We start from the raw sequence: 16,583 nt of genomic DNA, 5'->3' as shown, positions 1-16,583 counted from the left end.
GCTCAGCACTCTTAAGTCTATATTCAGGTTACATACAGGGCTTTTCTAAGTCAGAAAAACACCCTCTGTTGCGAGGGGTGGGGGGTCCACCCGGCAGTGCTCAGGGGGACCATATGAGATGGCGGGGATCAAACCTGGATCAGCTGCATGCAAGGCAAATACCCTCCCTGCTGTACCTGCCGCAGCCCCTAAGTTAGCTTTTAATGACTAACTCTAACTTTCATTTTCCACACCCAAAATAAATCACAACTTCTTTCTATGTCTTGAACAAATTTCTATTATCTCATTTCTAAATCTTTAAGGATGCTGTGTGCTCTTCAGGTCACACCATTAGAATACAAGGCCTGAGGGGCCAAGCTGTGTTTAATTTATCCTTAGACTTGACTGCATAATAGTTTCTAGAAATAATCCATGTTTAATAATAAATGCTTGATCTATTTAATTAAATTGCAGGTTTATGTCAATCCATTTGGATTTGAAGGGAGGCTTACCTCTTTTGAGAACGACATTTAATCTGTTTCCTTCTTCCTTCTTTGTAACAAATAGCTTCAAGTTCAAGCCAAATTTTCAGGTCAATTTGGTACAAATGCCCACAGTGCCATACGTATGTATGTAGAAACTAAAACTGAGTCATCTTCTCTAAACGTTTTTGCATATTCTCAGTTCAATTATACCCAAACATTGTATAATAATATCTTTTGTCACTCACCTCCTGTAAAAACTTGTCTGCACAAAGATCAACTATCAGCACCTATGGGATAAAGAAGCCAAATAAGTTAGATGGAAGTGAGAAACAGAGAAATACACTGAAAGTGCGAGGTCAGGAAGAACGTTTGGGTTCTTCTAGAGATAGGAACATTTTTAAACAAAACTTAAGGTGTTGGGGCCAGAGAGAGAGGACAGGGTGGAAGGAGTGTGCCTTGCATGCTGCTGACCCGGATTTGATCCCCAGTATCCTGGAGTTCCCCAGGATGATGGGCTGAAAATCACTGGGACTTGCCCCCAGATTTGCTGAGCAATGTAGGGGAGGTCTAAGACAAAAAGAATTAAAGCATAAGGTTAAGGGGCTGGATCAATAGTACAGCACGTCGGGCACTTGTCTTGCACACAGCTGACCCAGGCTCTATCCCCAGTACCCCATATGGTTTCATGTGCCTACCAGGAGTGATGTCTGAGAATAGAGCCAGGAGTAAGCCTTAAATATCATGAAGTGTGGCCCAAAAACAGAACAGCAAAACAAAAAGAAAAGGGCAAATTAAGGCATCGACATACCAACAAACAAGTTGCAGGTACCAATGCATAGTTCAGTGGACTGAGCACAAACTCTGCAGCATGCAGGAAGTCAGGTTTCACCCCTAGTATCATAGAGTCCTGAGAACTGCCAGGAGTGTCCCCTGAGCATTGAGTCAGGAGTAACTTCTGAGCACCATTGAGTATGACAAAAAAAAAAAAAAAACAGAACAAATCAATTGCAGGCAAGCTCAGAGGACTGGAGTGCATGCTTTGCATATGGGAAGACCCCTAACACCATGTGGGACCCTGAGTGTCACAGAGAGTAACCCCTTGTCACAAGCATGAAGCCAGGAACAGCCCCTGAGTACTGCTGGCTACGACAAAACAAAACAAAAAAACTCCCCCAAATACAAAAAATATATATTTAAAACATCCAAAAAGCATATATACATATATGCTGCATTTCTATATACTAAGATCAAACTATCTGAAAGAACTTAAAAAAAAACAATTCTTTCCATTGCTGAGGAAAACAAGTAACCCTTATTCACTGTGGATGGAAATGTAAACTAGTTCAACCTTAAGCAGTCTGGAAAGTTCTCAAGACAAAACAAAAAACGACTCATAAAAAAAAACAATTATCATATGATGTAGCGAGTCTACTCCTAGTTACCCATTCAAAGAAAAAAGCACTAATTCAAAAATAAAAATCTCAACTTATGCTCATTGCAGCACTTTTTACAATAGTCAGTAACTGGAAACAAACCAAGTGTCCAAACACAGGTGAGTGGGTAAAGAAGATATGGTGCTGGGTTGGATCTATAATACAGCAGATAGGTCTCCATCTTCAACACCTTATATGGTTCCCTGAGCCCACAAGCAGTAATTTCTGGGTGCTGAACCAGGAGTAACCCGTGAGCAGACCCTTCAACACTCACAGTAATATTAATGGAAATCAAGATACATCAATTAAAAAATATGCCAGGCTTAGAATGTGTGTGCATGTGCATGTGCGTGCATGAGTGTATGCGTGCGTGAGTGCATATGTGTTTGTGTGTGTGTGTGTGTGTGTGTGTGTGTGTGTGTGTGTGTGTGTACACTGTATGGTCTACTATTTCTATTAATCCAAAAGACAGGAAAAACTGATTTATATTACTTAGGGACACACGCCTGGAATATAAAACTACAAAGGAAAACAAGTCACAAAACACTTTGACAGTCAAGATAGAGGTTATCTGAGAGAGAGAGAGAGAGAGAGAGAGAGAGAGAGAGAGAGAGAGAGAGAGAGAAAGTGCCCGACACAGAAGCAGGCGGTGTGGGGGTGAGTTGGAAGGTGGGCAAAACTGGAAACACTGGTGGTGGGAAATGTACACTGGTGAAGGAACAGGTGTTGGAACATTATGTAACTGAAACCCAATCATCAACAACCTTATACCTGTGTATCTCACAGTGACTCATTAAAAAAATTTAATAAAAAATTTAAAAAAATATAAAGATTACTTTTTGTCAGAGGTGGGAAAGACAGTTAAAAACAGAAGAATGAGCCAGAGCAATAGGTAGGGTATCTGCCCTGCATGCAGCCGACTGGAGATGGATCTCTGGCATCCCATACGGTGCCTGAGCACCACCGGGACTAAGTCCTCAGTGCAGAGCCAGGACTAAGCCCCGAGCATCACTGGATGTGATCCAAAAAGCAACAAAACAAACCAAAACTCAGAAGAATGAGCCCATAGATTATTACTACTAATAAGACAAAAAAATTCAATGGAATTTCTCATTTCATTAAAATAAAACATGAAAGCATAATGTATTTATACTGTAGCCCCATATTAACAACTGTGATCTTAAAGCATTTATTCTCTTTTGATTTTTTGTTTTTTGGGCCATGCATGCCCCTGTGCTCAGGGACTGCTCTTGGGAACACTTTGGAAGCTTGGTGGCTGGGTGAGGCCAGTGCCTTGCCTTTTTCCTCCAGCCCCTGAATCGCTGGTTTGATTTGCCAGTGTCTCATGTTCTCTATGGTACCACACTCCCTGTCTCACCTCTTCAATGGGCAGGTCCTGGAGCTGCGGCAAGGAGCAGGACAGGATCCCAATCAGGAATGGGGTAGGGGAGCAGACGATGTCAATCATGGATGCTGGCAGGACAGGGATGTAGGTGTGCTGCCACGTGAACGGGTACAGGGTGGCCACGACGGCATGTCCACACTTGGATAGGGTGCTGGGCAGGGAGAGAGCATGTGGCATATACTGACAACACAAGCACTTTGAGGATTCACAGATTTTAGTTACAGACTACCAGATTGATGCTTTAACCAGAAATTATTCCTTATTTAATTTGGTGCTAGGAATTGGACCTGGGGCTCCACGTATGAGAAGTATGAACTCTACCATTGAGTTATGTCACCGGCCCCAATTCAATTTTTTTAAAAATACATTGTAAAAATACATCTTTAATTTTCTATTATTTATTTATTTCTGGCTTTGGGGCCTCACTGGGCAATGCTCATGTGTTACTCCTGGCTCTGCTCACAGGAATCACTCTTGGCAGTGCTCAGGGGGCCATATGGGATGCCAGAGATCTAATCCAGATCAGCTGCATGCAAGGCAAACACCTTATCCACTGTACTATCTCCCCGCATGACCCTCATTCCATTTTTTAAACATTCTATTTACTTTAGCTTAATTTACTTCTAATTTCAATTCAGCTCTTTCCCAAAACTGACACTGATAAAAATTAGTGTATACTAAGGAATGATAACACAGTGGTAGGGCATTTGCCTTGTGCGCAGCCGGCTGGCCGAGCCGGGTTTGATTCTTCCGCCCCTCTCGGAGAGCCTGGCAAACTACCGAGAGTGTCACGCCTGCATGGCAAAGCCTGGCAAGCTAACCGTGACGTATCTGATATGCCAAACACAGTAACAACAAGTCTCACAATGAAGACATTACTAAGGCTCGCTCGAGCAAATTGATGAACAACAGTGACAACTGCTGATAAAAATTAGTGTTAATATTAGTGTTTATTAATAAACACTGATAAAAATTAGTGTTAACTAAAAAGTAACGAGGGGGAGTACACAGCTGGCAACGCTCTGGTGCCACCCTGGCTCTGTGTTCAGAGGACCATGCTGTGCCAGAGACTGAACCTGGCCTGCAGAGCCTGCATGCCACCCTTTAAATTGTCGCTCCTGAATAACACTATAAACGTGCCATACTTAGAAGAGCAAATACAAGACAGCTCCCAAGAGTCGCTGCTATAGCTAAGGACTCCTGCTATTGATTGCTTGGAGCAATTCACATCATTAAAGCTTCGGAACCCTTGAGTCCAGAAATACAGTGGGTAGGGCATTTGCCTTGCATGAGGCTGACCGGGTTTGATCCCCAGCATCCCATATGGTTCCCTCACCCTGCCAGGAGTAATTTCTGAATGGAGAGCCAAAAAAATGCCCTGAGCACAGCCACGTGTGGCCCCAAAACAAACACAAACACAAATAAATGAATAACGCTCTGGGACTCTACAGATCTTTACCACACCCCATTTTCTATCAGTGAGAAACAAATAGAACACTAGCAGCAGTGACAGGTTTTTCTTTGGTCTCACCTTAAACTGTTGGCGACAAAGATCACCCTCCGCTCCAGAAGGAGAGAGGCACAGACTCGGACGAGATGGCACACACTCAGGCACTTAAATAGACACTCAAAGTCCACATGCTCCAGGCGAGAGTCCAGCGGGCGGCAGAGCTCAATTGACTGAAATGCAAGAATCTGAATCAGGGGTCTGAGGTCGGAAAACATCTTCCATGATGCAGACGGCTCCTGCCATTGCTTAGATTCTACTGCAAAGAGTGGGTGAGTGGTGCTATGGTAGCTCTAACACCTAATTTTGTGTGTGTGTGTGTGTGTGTGTGTGTGTGCAAACACAGATCTAGGATGAATAATCTCTTAAAATTAACTTGGATAGAATGGAAAAAGGCACATGAGAAAATGCTCTACATCATTAATCATCAGGGAGATACAGATCAAAACAACAATGAGATATCATCTCACACCAGAAACTGGCCCACATCCAAAAGAACAAAAGCAACTGGTGTTGGCACGGATGTGGCGAGAAAGGGACCCTCCTTCACTGCTGGTGGGAATGCCAACTGGTTCAGCCCTTTTGGAAAACAGTATGGACGATTCTCAAAAAATTAGAAACTGAGCTCCCATTTGACCCAGCAATACCACTCCTGGGAATATATCCCGGAGCGGCAAAAAAGTATAGTTGAAGAGACATCTGCACTTGTTTGTTCATTGTAGCACTCTTTACAATAGCCAGAATCTGGTAAAAACCTAAGTGCCTGAGAACAGATGACTGGTTAAAGAAACTTTGGTACATCTACACAATGGAGTACTATGTAGCTGTTAGAAAAGATGAAGTCATGAAATTTACATACAAGTGGTACTACACGGAAAGTATCATGCTAAGTGAAATGAATCAGAAAGAAAGGGATAGACATAGAAAGATTGCATTCATCTGGGGAACATAAAGTAACAAAATAGGAGACTAACACCCAAGAATAGCCGAGAGATAAGTACCAGGAGGTTTACTCCATGGCTTGAAGGCCAGCCACACATGCTGGGGGAAAAGGCAGCTCAGATAGAGAAGGGAGCACCAAGTAAATGGTGGTGGGAGAATCCTCCCAGGATGGGAGATACATGCTGAAAGTAGACTATAGACTGAACATGATTGCTACTCAATGCCTCTTTTGCAAATCACACCACCCAAAAGGAGAGAGATAACAAAAGGGAATGCCCTGCCACAGAGGCAGGATGGGATGGAGGGGGTGGGGGGGTGGGAGAGATACTGGGATCATTGGTGGTGGAGAATGGGCACTGGTGGAGGGATGGGTACTCGATCATTGTATAACTGAAACCCAAGCACAAAAATTTGTACGTCCACAACTGTACCTCATGGTGTTTCACTAATAAAATTTTTTTAAAAAAAGCAAGCTAATCACAAAATAAATAAACATTTATTTTTTGGAGACATGATAATTATATTATTTTCTCAATATATGTAATATTTAAACATATTTAATTGATTTTATTAATTTTAATAACAAAATATTAAAATATTAGTAATATTTAAAAAATTAACTTGGATAGTTAGTTCTCCGTTGCTTTTGCAGAACTAAAACCTATCCTTCACAGTTTCTGGGAAAGGAAAAACTGCCTTGTTTTCTGAAGACTCTTGTTAAAACTGTCAAGTCTCCTTTTAGGGTCAGCAAATTTTTTAGAAACAAGTGAGGAACTTACGCCGTCACCGGCCCCAGGGAGGTAGCTCTTAACCGTGATGGTGCGTCCAGGGGCTGGGAAAGGGGCTTCCATCACGCTTCGCATGAATGGGTACACCAGGGCTGGAGACATTTCTCTTCTCTTCTCTACTTCATCTAGAATCTGTGAACACAGGGGCCAGAGACAGTATTGGGGTTAAGATGCCTGCTTGCATGTGGCCAACCCTTGCTCAATACCCATTCTAGCAGAGGTGAGCCCTGAGCACAGAACCAGGAGCAGCCTCTGAGCAACTGAGAGATATGGCCCACCCACCCCAACTCTCTCCTACAAAAAGAATCTATGAGCACAAAATGTATTATTTTACTATTGATTCAATTCAGAAAAATAATGAAAAGAATCCTATTAATGAACTACCAAATTTAGTGGACAAACTTGAAAATAACACCAACAGATTTTGAGATATTAAGTTCTTTTTTTTTAATTAAAAATTTTTTTCAATTAGGGGCCAGAGCAATAGTACAGTGGGTAGGGTATTTGCCTCGCTCGCAGGTGACCAAGGTTCAATCCCATATGGTCCTCTGAGCACTACCAGGAGTGAGTCCTGAGTGCAGAGCTAGGAGTACCCCCTGAGCATTGCTGGGTGTGGCCCAAAAACAAAAACAAAAGAATTTTTTAAAAATTGAATCACCATGAATTACAGAGTTACAGAGTTACTTATGACTGTGTTTCCGGAGTACAGTGTTCCAACGCCAATCTGGCCAGAGTGACCACTTCCTATGTCACTGTCACAGTGATCCCTTCCCTGTCCTGTACCACATCTACGACATTAATGTCTAACTTTTTAAAAAATTTGTTTTTGGACCCTACCCAGCATTGCTCAGGGCTTACTCCCAGTTCTGAGCTTAGGGATCACTCCTAGTGGGGCTCAGGAACCATGAGGGGTGCTCCCGGGTTCAATCCCGGGTCAGCCGTGTGTGCAAAGCAATTGTCCTACCCTCTGTACTAGCACTCCAGCCCCTCTAAGGCATTAACTTCTACAACCACTAAATGTTCACCAGTAGCACCACATTTCTTGGGGATATCTTTACTTCCTCCAAAACAAATTTATTTAATAAGGTATTTTTTAACTTCTTCTTCTTTTCTTTTTTGAAGAGGACCTCTTTTTCATCTCACTAAGGTGAAAGCAAAGAGACTGAAATACTAGATTTTGGGATCTGGGAAAAACACAGGCGCTTCCTAAACTTAATTGGCCTACAGCCCATCCTTTGGGAAAACAAAGCAAAACAAAATTTCTTAATACTTCCTTGGAAATCTACTTTATTTGAGGAAACAAACAGAATACACCACCTACTGCACTCAAGGCTACCCTTGCACCCCACCCGGTTGTTACTGCATTCCGCAGAGGGCAGTACAGCCCACTCTGGGAACAATGGACTTTAGGACAGGAGGGTTAGCAAAGCAAAGTGAAGGGGAACTGGCAATGGCACCTGGATTTGAGATGTGAGTTTAAGTCTTCAAAACTGTGATTTGAACTTACTAATGGAGAACCCTTTCTAAAGCAGTCTGTTACATTGCTGAGTAGTCACCAGAAAGTCCCCAAATGTACTCAGAATCTCAGAAAGAACAATAGTTTTCACAGGGACATTCTCTACTCACCTTGGAAAACAGGTTGAAGCAGCCGAGGCGACTGACCATGCAGTACACCTCTGGGAGTCGCTTTCCTCTGCCTTCTGGCTAATGAAAAAAAACCAAGAAGAAATCAGCCTAAGTCTCTACTAATTTCAATTGTTAATACTTTTGTGCTACCCTTTAACACAGAGTCAGAACCAAGATTATCATGTTCACTGAACAGTAAAAGATGGAGAAAGTGCTAAAAATGGTGGCAGGATTTATTCCAGGCTAGTGGGGACACTAAACATAAGTAACTCAGAGCTCCCTCCAGTGGCTCATTTTATTCCATCCCTTAAGTATATTTACATGCATGTATGCCTCCACCCACCCCCCCCCCCCCCCCCCACTTCCACCCTCTCTGTCGTTCTCTCTCTCTTTGGATTTTGGGTTACATGCAGTGATGCTCAGGGATTACTCCTCATTCTGCACTCAGGAACTATTGGCAGTTCTTGGGGGACCATATGGGTTTCTTGCCTGGGTTGGTTGCAGGCAAAGCAAGCACCCTACAAACTATACTAAGGTCCTTTCAGACTTATATTTAATAATTCAGACTTATATTTATAATTCAGTGGCTTCTTTCCTGACTCTTTCAATTCTTTTGTTGTTGTTGTTGTTTTGTTTTGGGGGCACACTTTCTATTCTTGAACACTCTATGGTTAACCTCCATCTTGTTACTCAAGTATCCTATTGCTTTCTAAAAAAACTGTTCAGGCTCTATATTATAGCTCAAACACTATGTTCAAATAAAATATATTCTTTAGTGCACAGATAACTGCAAAGTCCTGAAATTCATTTCCAGAAGATGTCTCTGAACCCCCTGGTCTATTGTGTCCTGATCAGCTCTGCCTATACTCTGAGTCTGATACTTACCAAGAGCTTCTTACAGTAACCAAACCACCGGCTTCCGTCTTCACCAGTTAAGACAAAGGAGAACGTTTCACTGAAAAGGTAATCAGTAATTTGAGATCCAAACAACAGCCTTGAAAATTAGCAACCAACAATTACTTTATGATTTGAGGGAAGATTTTAACATTTCATTTCCTGCAAGTCACATTCTTTCTTAGACAGAACAATTAGAGGCTGGGTTGTCTCCTACTAATCTACACTGCCTCCTACTTTTGACTTTTTTTTTTTAATGGGAGGGATGCTCCCTCCAGCCATACTGGTGCTGGGATCCACTTCAAGGACTAGTTTAAAGAAGGCAAGAGCCCCAATCTTTGAGATATTTCCTTGACCCAGTTCAGTTATTAATCAAGTCTGTTTTATTATTTTGTTGAATTTCTAAATCTAGCCAAACTACTCGAAGGCTATAAAGGATTTTTTTTTTGCCACACCTAGCAGTGCTTAGGGCTTACTTTTGGCTCAGAGCTCAAGGATCACTTCTGATGGGTTTGGGACACATGGGGTGCCAGGAATCAAATTCAGGTTGACTGTATGCTAGGCAAGCACCCCCCTACCCACTATACTATATTTCCAATTGTGGGCTATAAAAATTTTTGAGAAGACACTGTCCCCATTCCTTGCAGGGATATTGTGTATGTGTGTGTTTGGGTCATACCCAGAGGTGCACCCAGAGCTTATTCCTAGCTCTAGTCTCGGGAATTACTCCTGGTGGTGCTTGGGGCACCACATGGGACTCTGGGGTTTGAACCAGGTCATATGTGCTGAACTAGGTAACCCGTGTGCAAGGCAAAGTGGTATTAGTTTATGATATTTGGTAGCACAGTGGTAGGGCGTTTGTCTTGCACGCAACCAGCCTGGCCAAGCCAGTTTCGATTCCTCCGCCTCTCTTGGAGAGCCCGGCAAGCTACCAAGAGTATTTCACTCACATGGCAAAGCCTGGCAAGCTAACCATGACACATTCAATATGCCAAACACAGTAACAGCAAGTCTCAAAAAAATGGAGAAGTTACTGAGTACACTCGAGCAAATCGATGAACAATGGGAAGACAGTGTTTGGTCCACTCCTGGAAGTGTTCAATCACGGCGGGGGTCTATTGCTAGCTCTGAGGTCAGGACAACGTATGTGGTTCCAGGGATCAAATAAGGGTTCGCTACCTGCCAGGCAAGTGCTTTATGCTCTGTACTGTATTTCTGGCCCTCAAATTCTTTCATTATCTCTGAGAGGTCATATGAAATAGTATATTATCAATATGTAAAAAACTATAGGAAAAAAGAATTCTTCTTTACACACAGAGGCAAAAATATATACATGTAATTTACAAAAAGAAGTCCTCAAGACAAAAGAAGAAATTCTCTGAGGGGAAGATATGTGGGGGTGCAGAGGGACCAAAGATACTAGTGAGCACAGCTGGGTCAGGGATATATATATTGGTGAAGCTGCCACCATATTTGTTTTTTTTTTTTTTTCGTTTTTGTGTCACTCCCAGCAAGGGTGAGAGCTCTGCACTCAGGGATCACTCCTTTTGGTGTTTGGAGGACCTTATAGGATGCCAGGGATGGAATTCAGGTCGACTGCGTGAAAGGCAAGTACCCTACCCACTGTATTATCTCTGCAGCCCATCATTTCTATTCTTGCAACATTTCTCTAAATTTAGAATTGCTCCCAAATAGAGCTTTAAATTAAAAAAAATTGTATAATAATCAAACCCAATTTATTTATTTATTATTTTTTAAATGTAGGAGTATTGCTATTTATTCAGCCATTGATTAGGCTGATTGAATTCGGCATGAACTCCACCTTATATATATTTTTTAAATAAATTTATTTATTGAATCACCGTGAGAGCAGTTACAAAGCTTTCGGGTTTAAGTCTTGGTCATACAAGGATGAAACACCTGTCCCTTCACCAGTGGCCATTTTCCACAACCAAAAACCCCAGTATAACCCCCATTCCACGCCCTCCCCCTACCTTGTGGGGCAGATTATTTCCACATTACTCTCTCTCTACTTTGATTACATTCAGTATTTCCACACCAGACCCACCATTATTATTTGGGATTTTACCCCAACACTCAGATCTGCTGAAAAGGCAATCATAGACAATTTGTTTTCTATTGCTGGTTAAGAATAACATATGATGTCACGCAGGCACAGCAGTGGCCACACGATTTTGAAATTCTGAAATTTTAACAATTAAATCTGGAGGGACTTCTGCCAAAACCTGCTGGGTTCTGAGATTTGTTCCTGAGTCTCTGGGATCATGGCCGTTAAGCATCTTGATCAGAAGCCAGAGAGGCTGTTGATGGGCGGCGACTTGGGGCGGGGAGAAAAAGACCGGCTCCACCCCCATCCTGTGAGGCCCAGAGTGTCTCGTCACTGTGGGCCCAAACCTCACTGTCCAGTGACCTCTGGAGAATGGTGGCCACTGAGTCGCCAGGGAAATAGGCCAAGGCACGAAACCTATTCCCACCTGGGGTGGCCCAGTGCTGGTAACCTACTGCAGGGACCGGATGCATTTCTGCCAAAAGCCTCTGGGTTCCGATATTGTTTCTGAGTCTCTGGGATCATGACCATTAGGCAGCTTGATCAGGAGCCAGAGAGGCCATTCATGGGTGGCGACCACTGAGCCGCCAAGAGGGAGAAGGGGGAGGAACAAGCACCCTTTCTCCCCTGCGGTGGCCCAGTGCCGGTAACCTACTGCGGGACCAGACACGTTTCTGCTAAAAGCCACAGGGTTCCAAGATTTGTTTCTGAGTCTCTGGGAAGATGGCCATTAAGCAGTTTGATCAGAAATCAGAGAGGCCTTGACTCCAATTATATAGCTGAGCCCAAGGTGGTTTGTGGGTGTTTCTCCCACATACCTAACTTTTGCCTGTTTACTTTCTTGGTAAACTTGACCCCAAGTTGTTGGGATCTGGCCAAAGGCACAGTGGTAATTCTGGGTATCTAGAAGTCTGAAGGCACCAACAGGCCGCTGATGCACTCACCTCACAGGTACAGATTGACCTGCTGGCGGCACCATACCCCATCAAACCCATTTTAAATATGTGTATATATAGGATAAAAATTAAGACTGGAAAAAATGACAATATATTTAAATGTTTACACTGATAGGGCTAGAGCAATAGCACAGTGGTAGGGCATTTGCCTTGCGCGCAGCTGGCCCGGCCGAGCCAGGTTCAATTTCTCTGCCCTTCTCAGAGAACCTGGCAAGCTACTGAGAGTATTTCGCCTGCACAGCAAAGCCTGGCAAGCTACCTGTGACGTATTCGATATGCCAAACACAGTAACAACAAATCTCACAATGGAGACGCTACTGGGCCCACTCTAGCAAATCAATGAGCAATGGGAGGACAGTGCTACAGTGCTACACTGAGTAATCAAAAATCCAGTGACTTATAATTTGTGCTTTTAATTTTATTCTGTGAACATCTCAAATACTCTAAAATAAACACACATATATTTATATATTTTAACCATATATATTTATATATTTTAACCATATAGGCAAGGAGGGGGTGCAGGGAGCAAGTAATCAACCACGGAACAGCAGCCAGGCCAATGGGAAAGAAACTGCATGTGGAACCGATAAACTGACAAGAAGAGAGCATCAGGCCTGATGTCAGTATGCGAGAGGCAATAGGCCTGAGTGGTCAAGAGAAAGCAGCTCAGTGTGGAGGCACCTGGGAGGTGCCTGTGGAGGCACTGTTTCACAGTGACCTGGGAAACAGCTGTGGTTGTCTCCCAGCAGGCCATCAGTACAAGACATGGGTTGATAGAATCAGCTTTTTCATGCCAAACAGCATCTTTGATAATTACAGTTTGAACAAAATCTATTTATGAGCAGGATTCTGAGAACACGTGCCTTATTGAGGGAACACAGTCCCTCTGGCTCCGGAGGCCGCTCTTTACTTCCCTTGCCAGTGTCCCCACACACCCCAGATGGAGTCGCTCTTCATGCATGCTCCAGGGAAGAGGCGTTAAGGCAGTGCTTCTAGCATGCTCAGGATGACATGAGTCAGACACTGCTCTGTCTCACCCCTGCTCTAAATGGTATCCTGAATTCAAGTCTTTTTTTCCCCTCTCTTTCTACAGGTTGTCATGCTCAGGGAGCTGGGGGGGGGCACTCTAGTGACAATCAGCCCAGCCAGCCATGGGTGTTGCTTGAGCTTGGTGGTCCTGAAGGGCACCAGGACCATACCCAGTGGAGCCTGGGTGACCATCCAGTGCCTTTGCACACAAAGCATGCACTCCAGCCCTTTAAGACCTTTTTTGTTTTGTTTTTATTTTTGGACCACACCCAGTAATCCAGGAGAGGAATCACTCCAGGCAAGCTTGGGGACCATATGGGATGCTGGGGATCAAATCCAGATCGGCCGCATGAAAGACAAATGGGCTATAGTATTGCTCTGGCCCCCCTGCCCCTCTTGAGACATCTTACTGATCCCTCTCTTTCTCTTTCCTGAGCCCCACGAAGGAAGCATTCTAATGTTTCTTTCTTTCTTTCCTGTCAATGCATCTATAACCTGTCACAGCATCCCCAGAGCCTTACTGCTGGCTCTGTCCCTTTCTCAAAGGCTATGATTCTAGTTGTGTAGTTCCAGTGAATAGAAATTGGGCAAAATAGTCTCTTTTTTGGTTTGTTTTGTTTTGGGGCCACACCTAGCTGTGCTCAGGGATCACTCTAGGGGGCTTGAGGGAACCATATGAATGCTGGAGATAGATCCTGGATTGGCCGAATGCAAGGCAAGTGCCCCCTAACCAATGTACTATCTCTCCACCCCTCCCCCCCACTCTTACCTCTTGAGTTCTGAAGTTGGCACCCAGTCCTTAGAATCAGGAAAACAAAACTTGGGAATAACTTTGAGTCTCTCTTCAGTGTCTTTGGATTGCTTAAAGCCATGATCTCCCTGAAGAGAGAACGTCAGTGATTAGTCAGACTCTATGTAATTAGAAAATAGCAACTGAAAACTCAGCATGGTATCAGGAAAAGGTTCCCTGATCAGTTTCAGCCTGATGCCATTCTGTTCAATGGAACAGGGAAGTCAAGACTAGTGATTACACCTAAGTACGGTGTTACAGAGAACAGAGAAGCCTACAGTCACCTAGAAAGGCCCTTGTGAGATCCCATAACTGGGTGCAAGAGATAACTGAAAACCATTCTTGGGGGTAAGGGCCGCCCAACTGGTGCTTAGGAGGCCCAGGGTCCCTCCGTGTGAGTCTCAGTCAAACAGGCTGGCAAGTCAAGGTAAGGGCATATGGGGTAGTGCTGCTCAGGCCCAATGTTCCAGAACCTGGACCACTCTGAAGGTGCTGAGGGCTCTTCAGGGCCACCCCTGGCCACTCCTGGAGATGCTCTGGGGACCGTGTGGTGCCAAGGACCAAACTGGAGTCAGATGCATGCAAAAAAAGTCCCTTAAGCCTTGTACAATATAGTTCCACTCCCTGAAAAGTTTCTTATTGATAGTTCTTGATAATTAGAAATTTATTTATTAATTTTTGGGGCCATACCCCATGGTGCTCAGCGATCACTTATGGCAGTGCTCAGGGGACCATATGTAGTGTAAGGGATTGAACCCAGGTCAGTCATGTCCAAGGCAGATGCCCTACTCACTCTACTATCACTTTAAGCCCAGGAGAGTTACAAATTTAATGCAAGATTATTTTTATGAATCATAAATGTTTTATAATGTACTGAACAGCACAAACCTGACCAGTTTGAGACATCCTCTGGTCAATAATCTTAAGTCTTTTAAAGATTAAAAAAAAAACACTTGAATGTAACTTAGAAAATTTACAATTTTAGAGCCCACTCTATATTATCATCTCTCTTACCATATAATCTCAGCTCCCTAACTTTACAACTTCCTGTAAAATTTTAGCATGGAAGACCCTTTAATGTGAGTGTGATATTGTACTTTAAGAGAGAATCTGGTGGGGCTGGCAGGATAGCACAGAGGGTAGGGCATTTGCCTTGCATGCAGCCAACCTGGGCTCAGTCCCTCAGCGCCATTTGGAGTAATTCCTGAGTGCAGAACCAGGAGTAACCCCTGACTATCACTGAGTATGACCCCCAAAACAACAACAACGACACAAAACAAAAAGAGAATCAGGCTTGCTCTCCAAGCCCCTGTTCTCCCCAGAACACATGTGTCACTGGCTCATCTATTTCTTTTCTTGTTTTCTCTTGACCATGTACTTCTCCCTCTTTAACTCCTCACATCTTTCTATTATTCAATAAAAACTTTCTTGCTTCACCAAAAACAAAGAAAGATAATCTAAAACAAATCATAGTTATTCTGGGCTTCCTGTATTAATTTCTTTAAAAAAAAGGGAAAGCATTATAACAGAATGTCATTTGTATGACATTCTATTATATTCATTCACAATTTTCCAACAACAGTCAAGAAGATCTTGGTCAGAGATTAACTTAATTAATTTATGAGTGCCTACCACACAGAGATGCAGTTTCTTTTTCAATTTGTTTTGTTCTGTTTTGGTAACACCCTGTGTTGCTCCTGGCCCTGCACTCAGGAATCCCTCCTGGTGAGCTCAGGGGACCATATGGGATTCCGGGGATCAAACCTGGATCAGCCATATGCAAGCTGGTGCCCTACCTGCTGTACTACTGCTCAGGCCCCAAAAGTCAATGAAATGTTTAAATATATATATATATATATATATACACACACATATATATATTATGATACTAACACCCTAGTATGAGACAGTAGAAACAAAGGCCAGGAGGACTGGTCCATGAATGATGAATGGAAGTTTGCCACAAGTGGGGAGAAGGAGAGGACAGTTAGGATAGAGAAGGGACCACTGTGACAATGATAGTTGGAAACGATCACTCCAGACAAGAACTGAGTACAGAAAGGAGGTAAAGGGATATACTTGATAACCTTCCAGCACCTGTATTACAAACTACAGTGCCTAAAAGGAGGGGGGACAGAGAGAGCAAGAGACAGAGAGAGAGAGAAATTGGGGACACTGGTGATGGGAAATGTACTCTGGTGAAGGGATGGGTGTGGAACATTGTATGATTGAAACCCAATCATGAACAACTTTGTAACTGAGTATCTCTTGGTGATTCAATTAAAATAATATTTTTAAATCCCTTCCCTCATTGTTGCAATGAGTGGGAAGTCACACACACACACGGTTGTGGTGCTCTGAGGACACACTTGGTGCATGTGGTGCTAGGGCAGACTGGAGCCTTCACACTCCCCAGGCTGAGCAGACTCGCCACCGAGCCATGCGGGGTGGGGCTGCACTAAGTTCTATGGTAATGTATTACAAAACAGTGGTCTGACTCTGTTCTCAGGCTATATTGAGGAATTTTGTTAAAGTAATTATCTTGCTGAAGAGGCAGCACAGCAGGCAGGGCCAGAACATGGGTGATACTAGTTCAAACCCCAGCACCTCATAGAGTCCTCTATGCCCTGCCCATGATGGTCCCTGAGCACAGAGGTAGGAGCCCTGGGCACAGCTGG

General features: G+C 43.5%; 1 protein-coding gene across 2 annotated transcripts in view; it reads right to left on the bottom strand.

The window, feature by feature from the left end:
- DENND2C (DENN domain containing 2C) overlaps window positions 1-16,583 on the bottom strand; it is a 97,063-nt gene that overhangs the window by 8,560 nt on the left and 71,920 nt on the right. The window contains exons 9-15 of one of the 2 annotated variants that reach the window (XM_056139166.1): window positions 13,885-13,994; window positions 9,051-9,120; window positions 8,166-8,243; window positions 6,531-6,671; window positions 4,834-4,982; window positions 3,276-3,453; window positions 710-751 (exon numbers count right to left, since the gene is read on the bottom strand). In XM_056139166.1, the coding sequence (XP_055995141.1) occupies window positions 710-751; window positions 3,276-3,453; window positions 4,834-4,982; window positions 6,531-6,671; window positions 8,166-8,243; window positions 9,051-9,120; window positions 13,885-13,994 (768 nt within the window). The remainder of the gene's footprint in view (window positions 1-709; window positions 752-3,275; window positions 3,454-4,833; window positions 4,983-6,530; window positions 6,672-8,165; window positions 8,244-9,050; window positions 9,121-13,884; window positions 13,995-16,583) is intronic. The other variant, XM_056139167.1, reaches the window with a different exon arrangement.

This window comes from Sorex fumeus, unplaced genomic scaffold (genome assembly GCF_029834395.1).
Source record: "Sorex fumeus unplaced genomic scaffold, SorFum_2.1 ptg000131l, whole genome shotgun sequence".
NCBI classification, from domain to species: domain Eukaryota; kingdom Metazoa; phylum Chordata; class Mammalia; order Eulipotyphla; family Soricidae; genus Sorex; species Sorex fumeus.
This window is presented reverse-complemented; position numbering and strand designations above follow the sequence as displayed.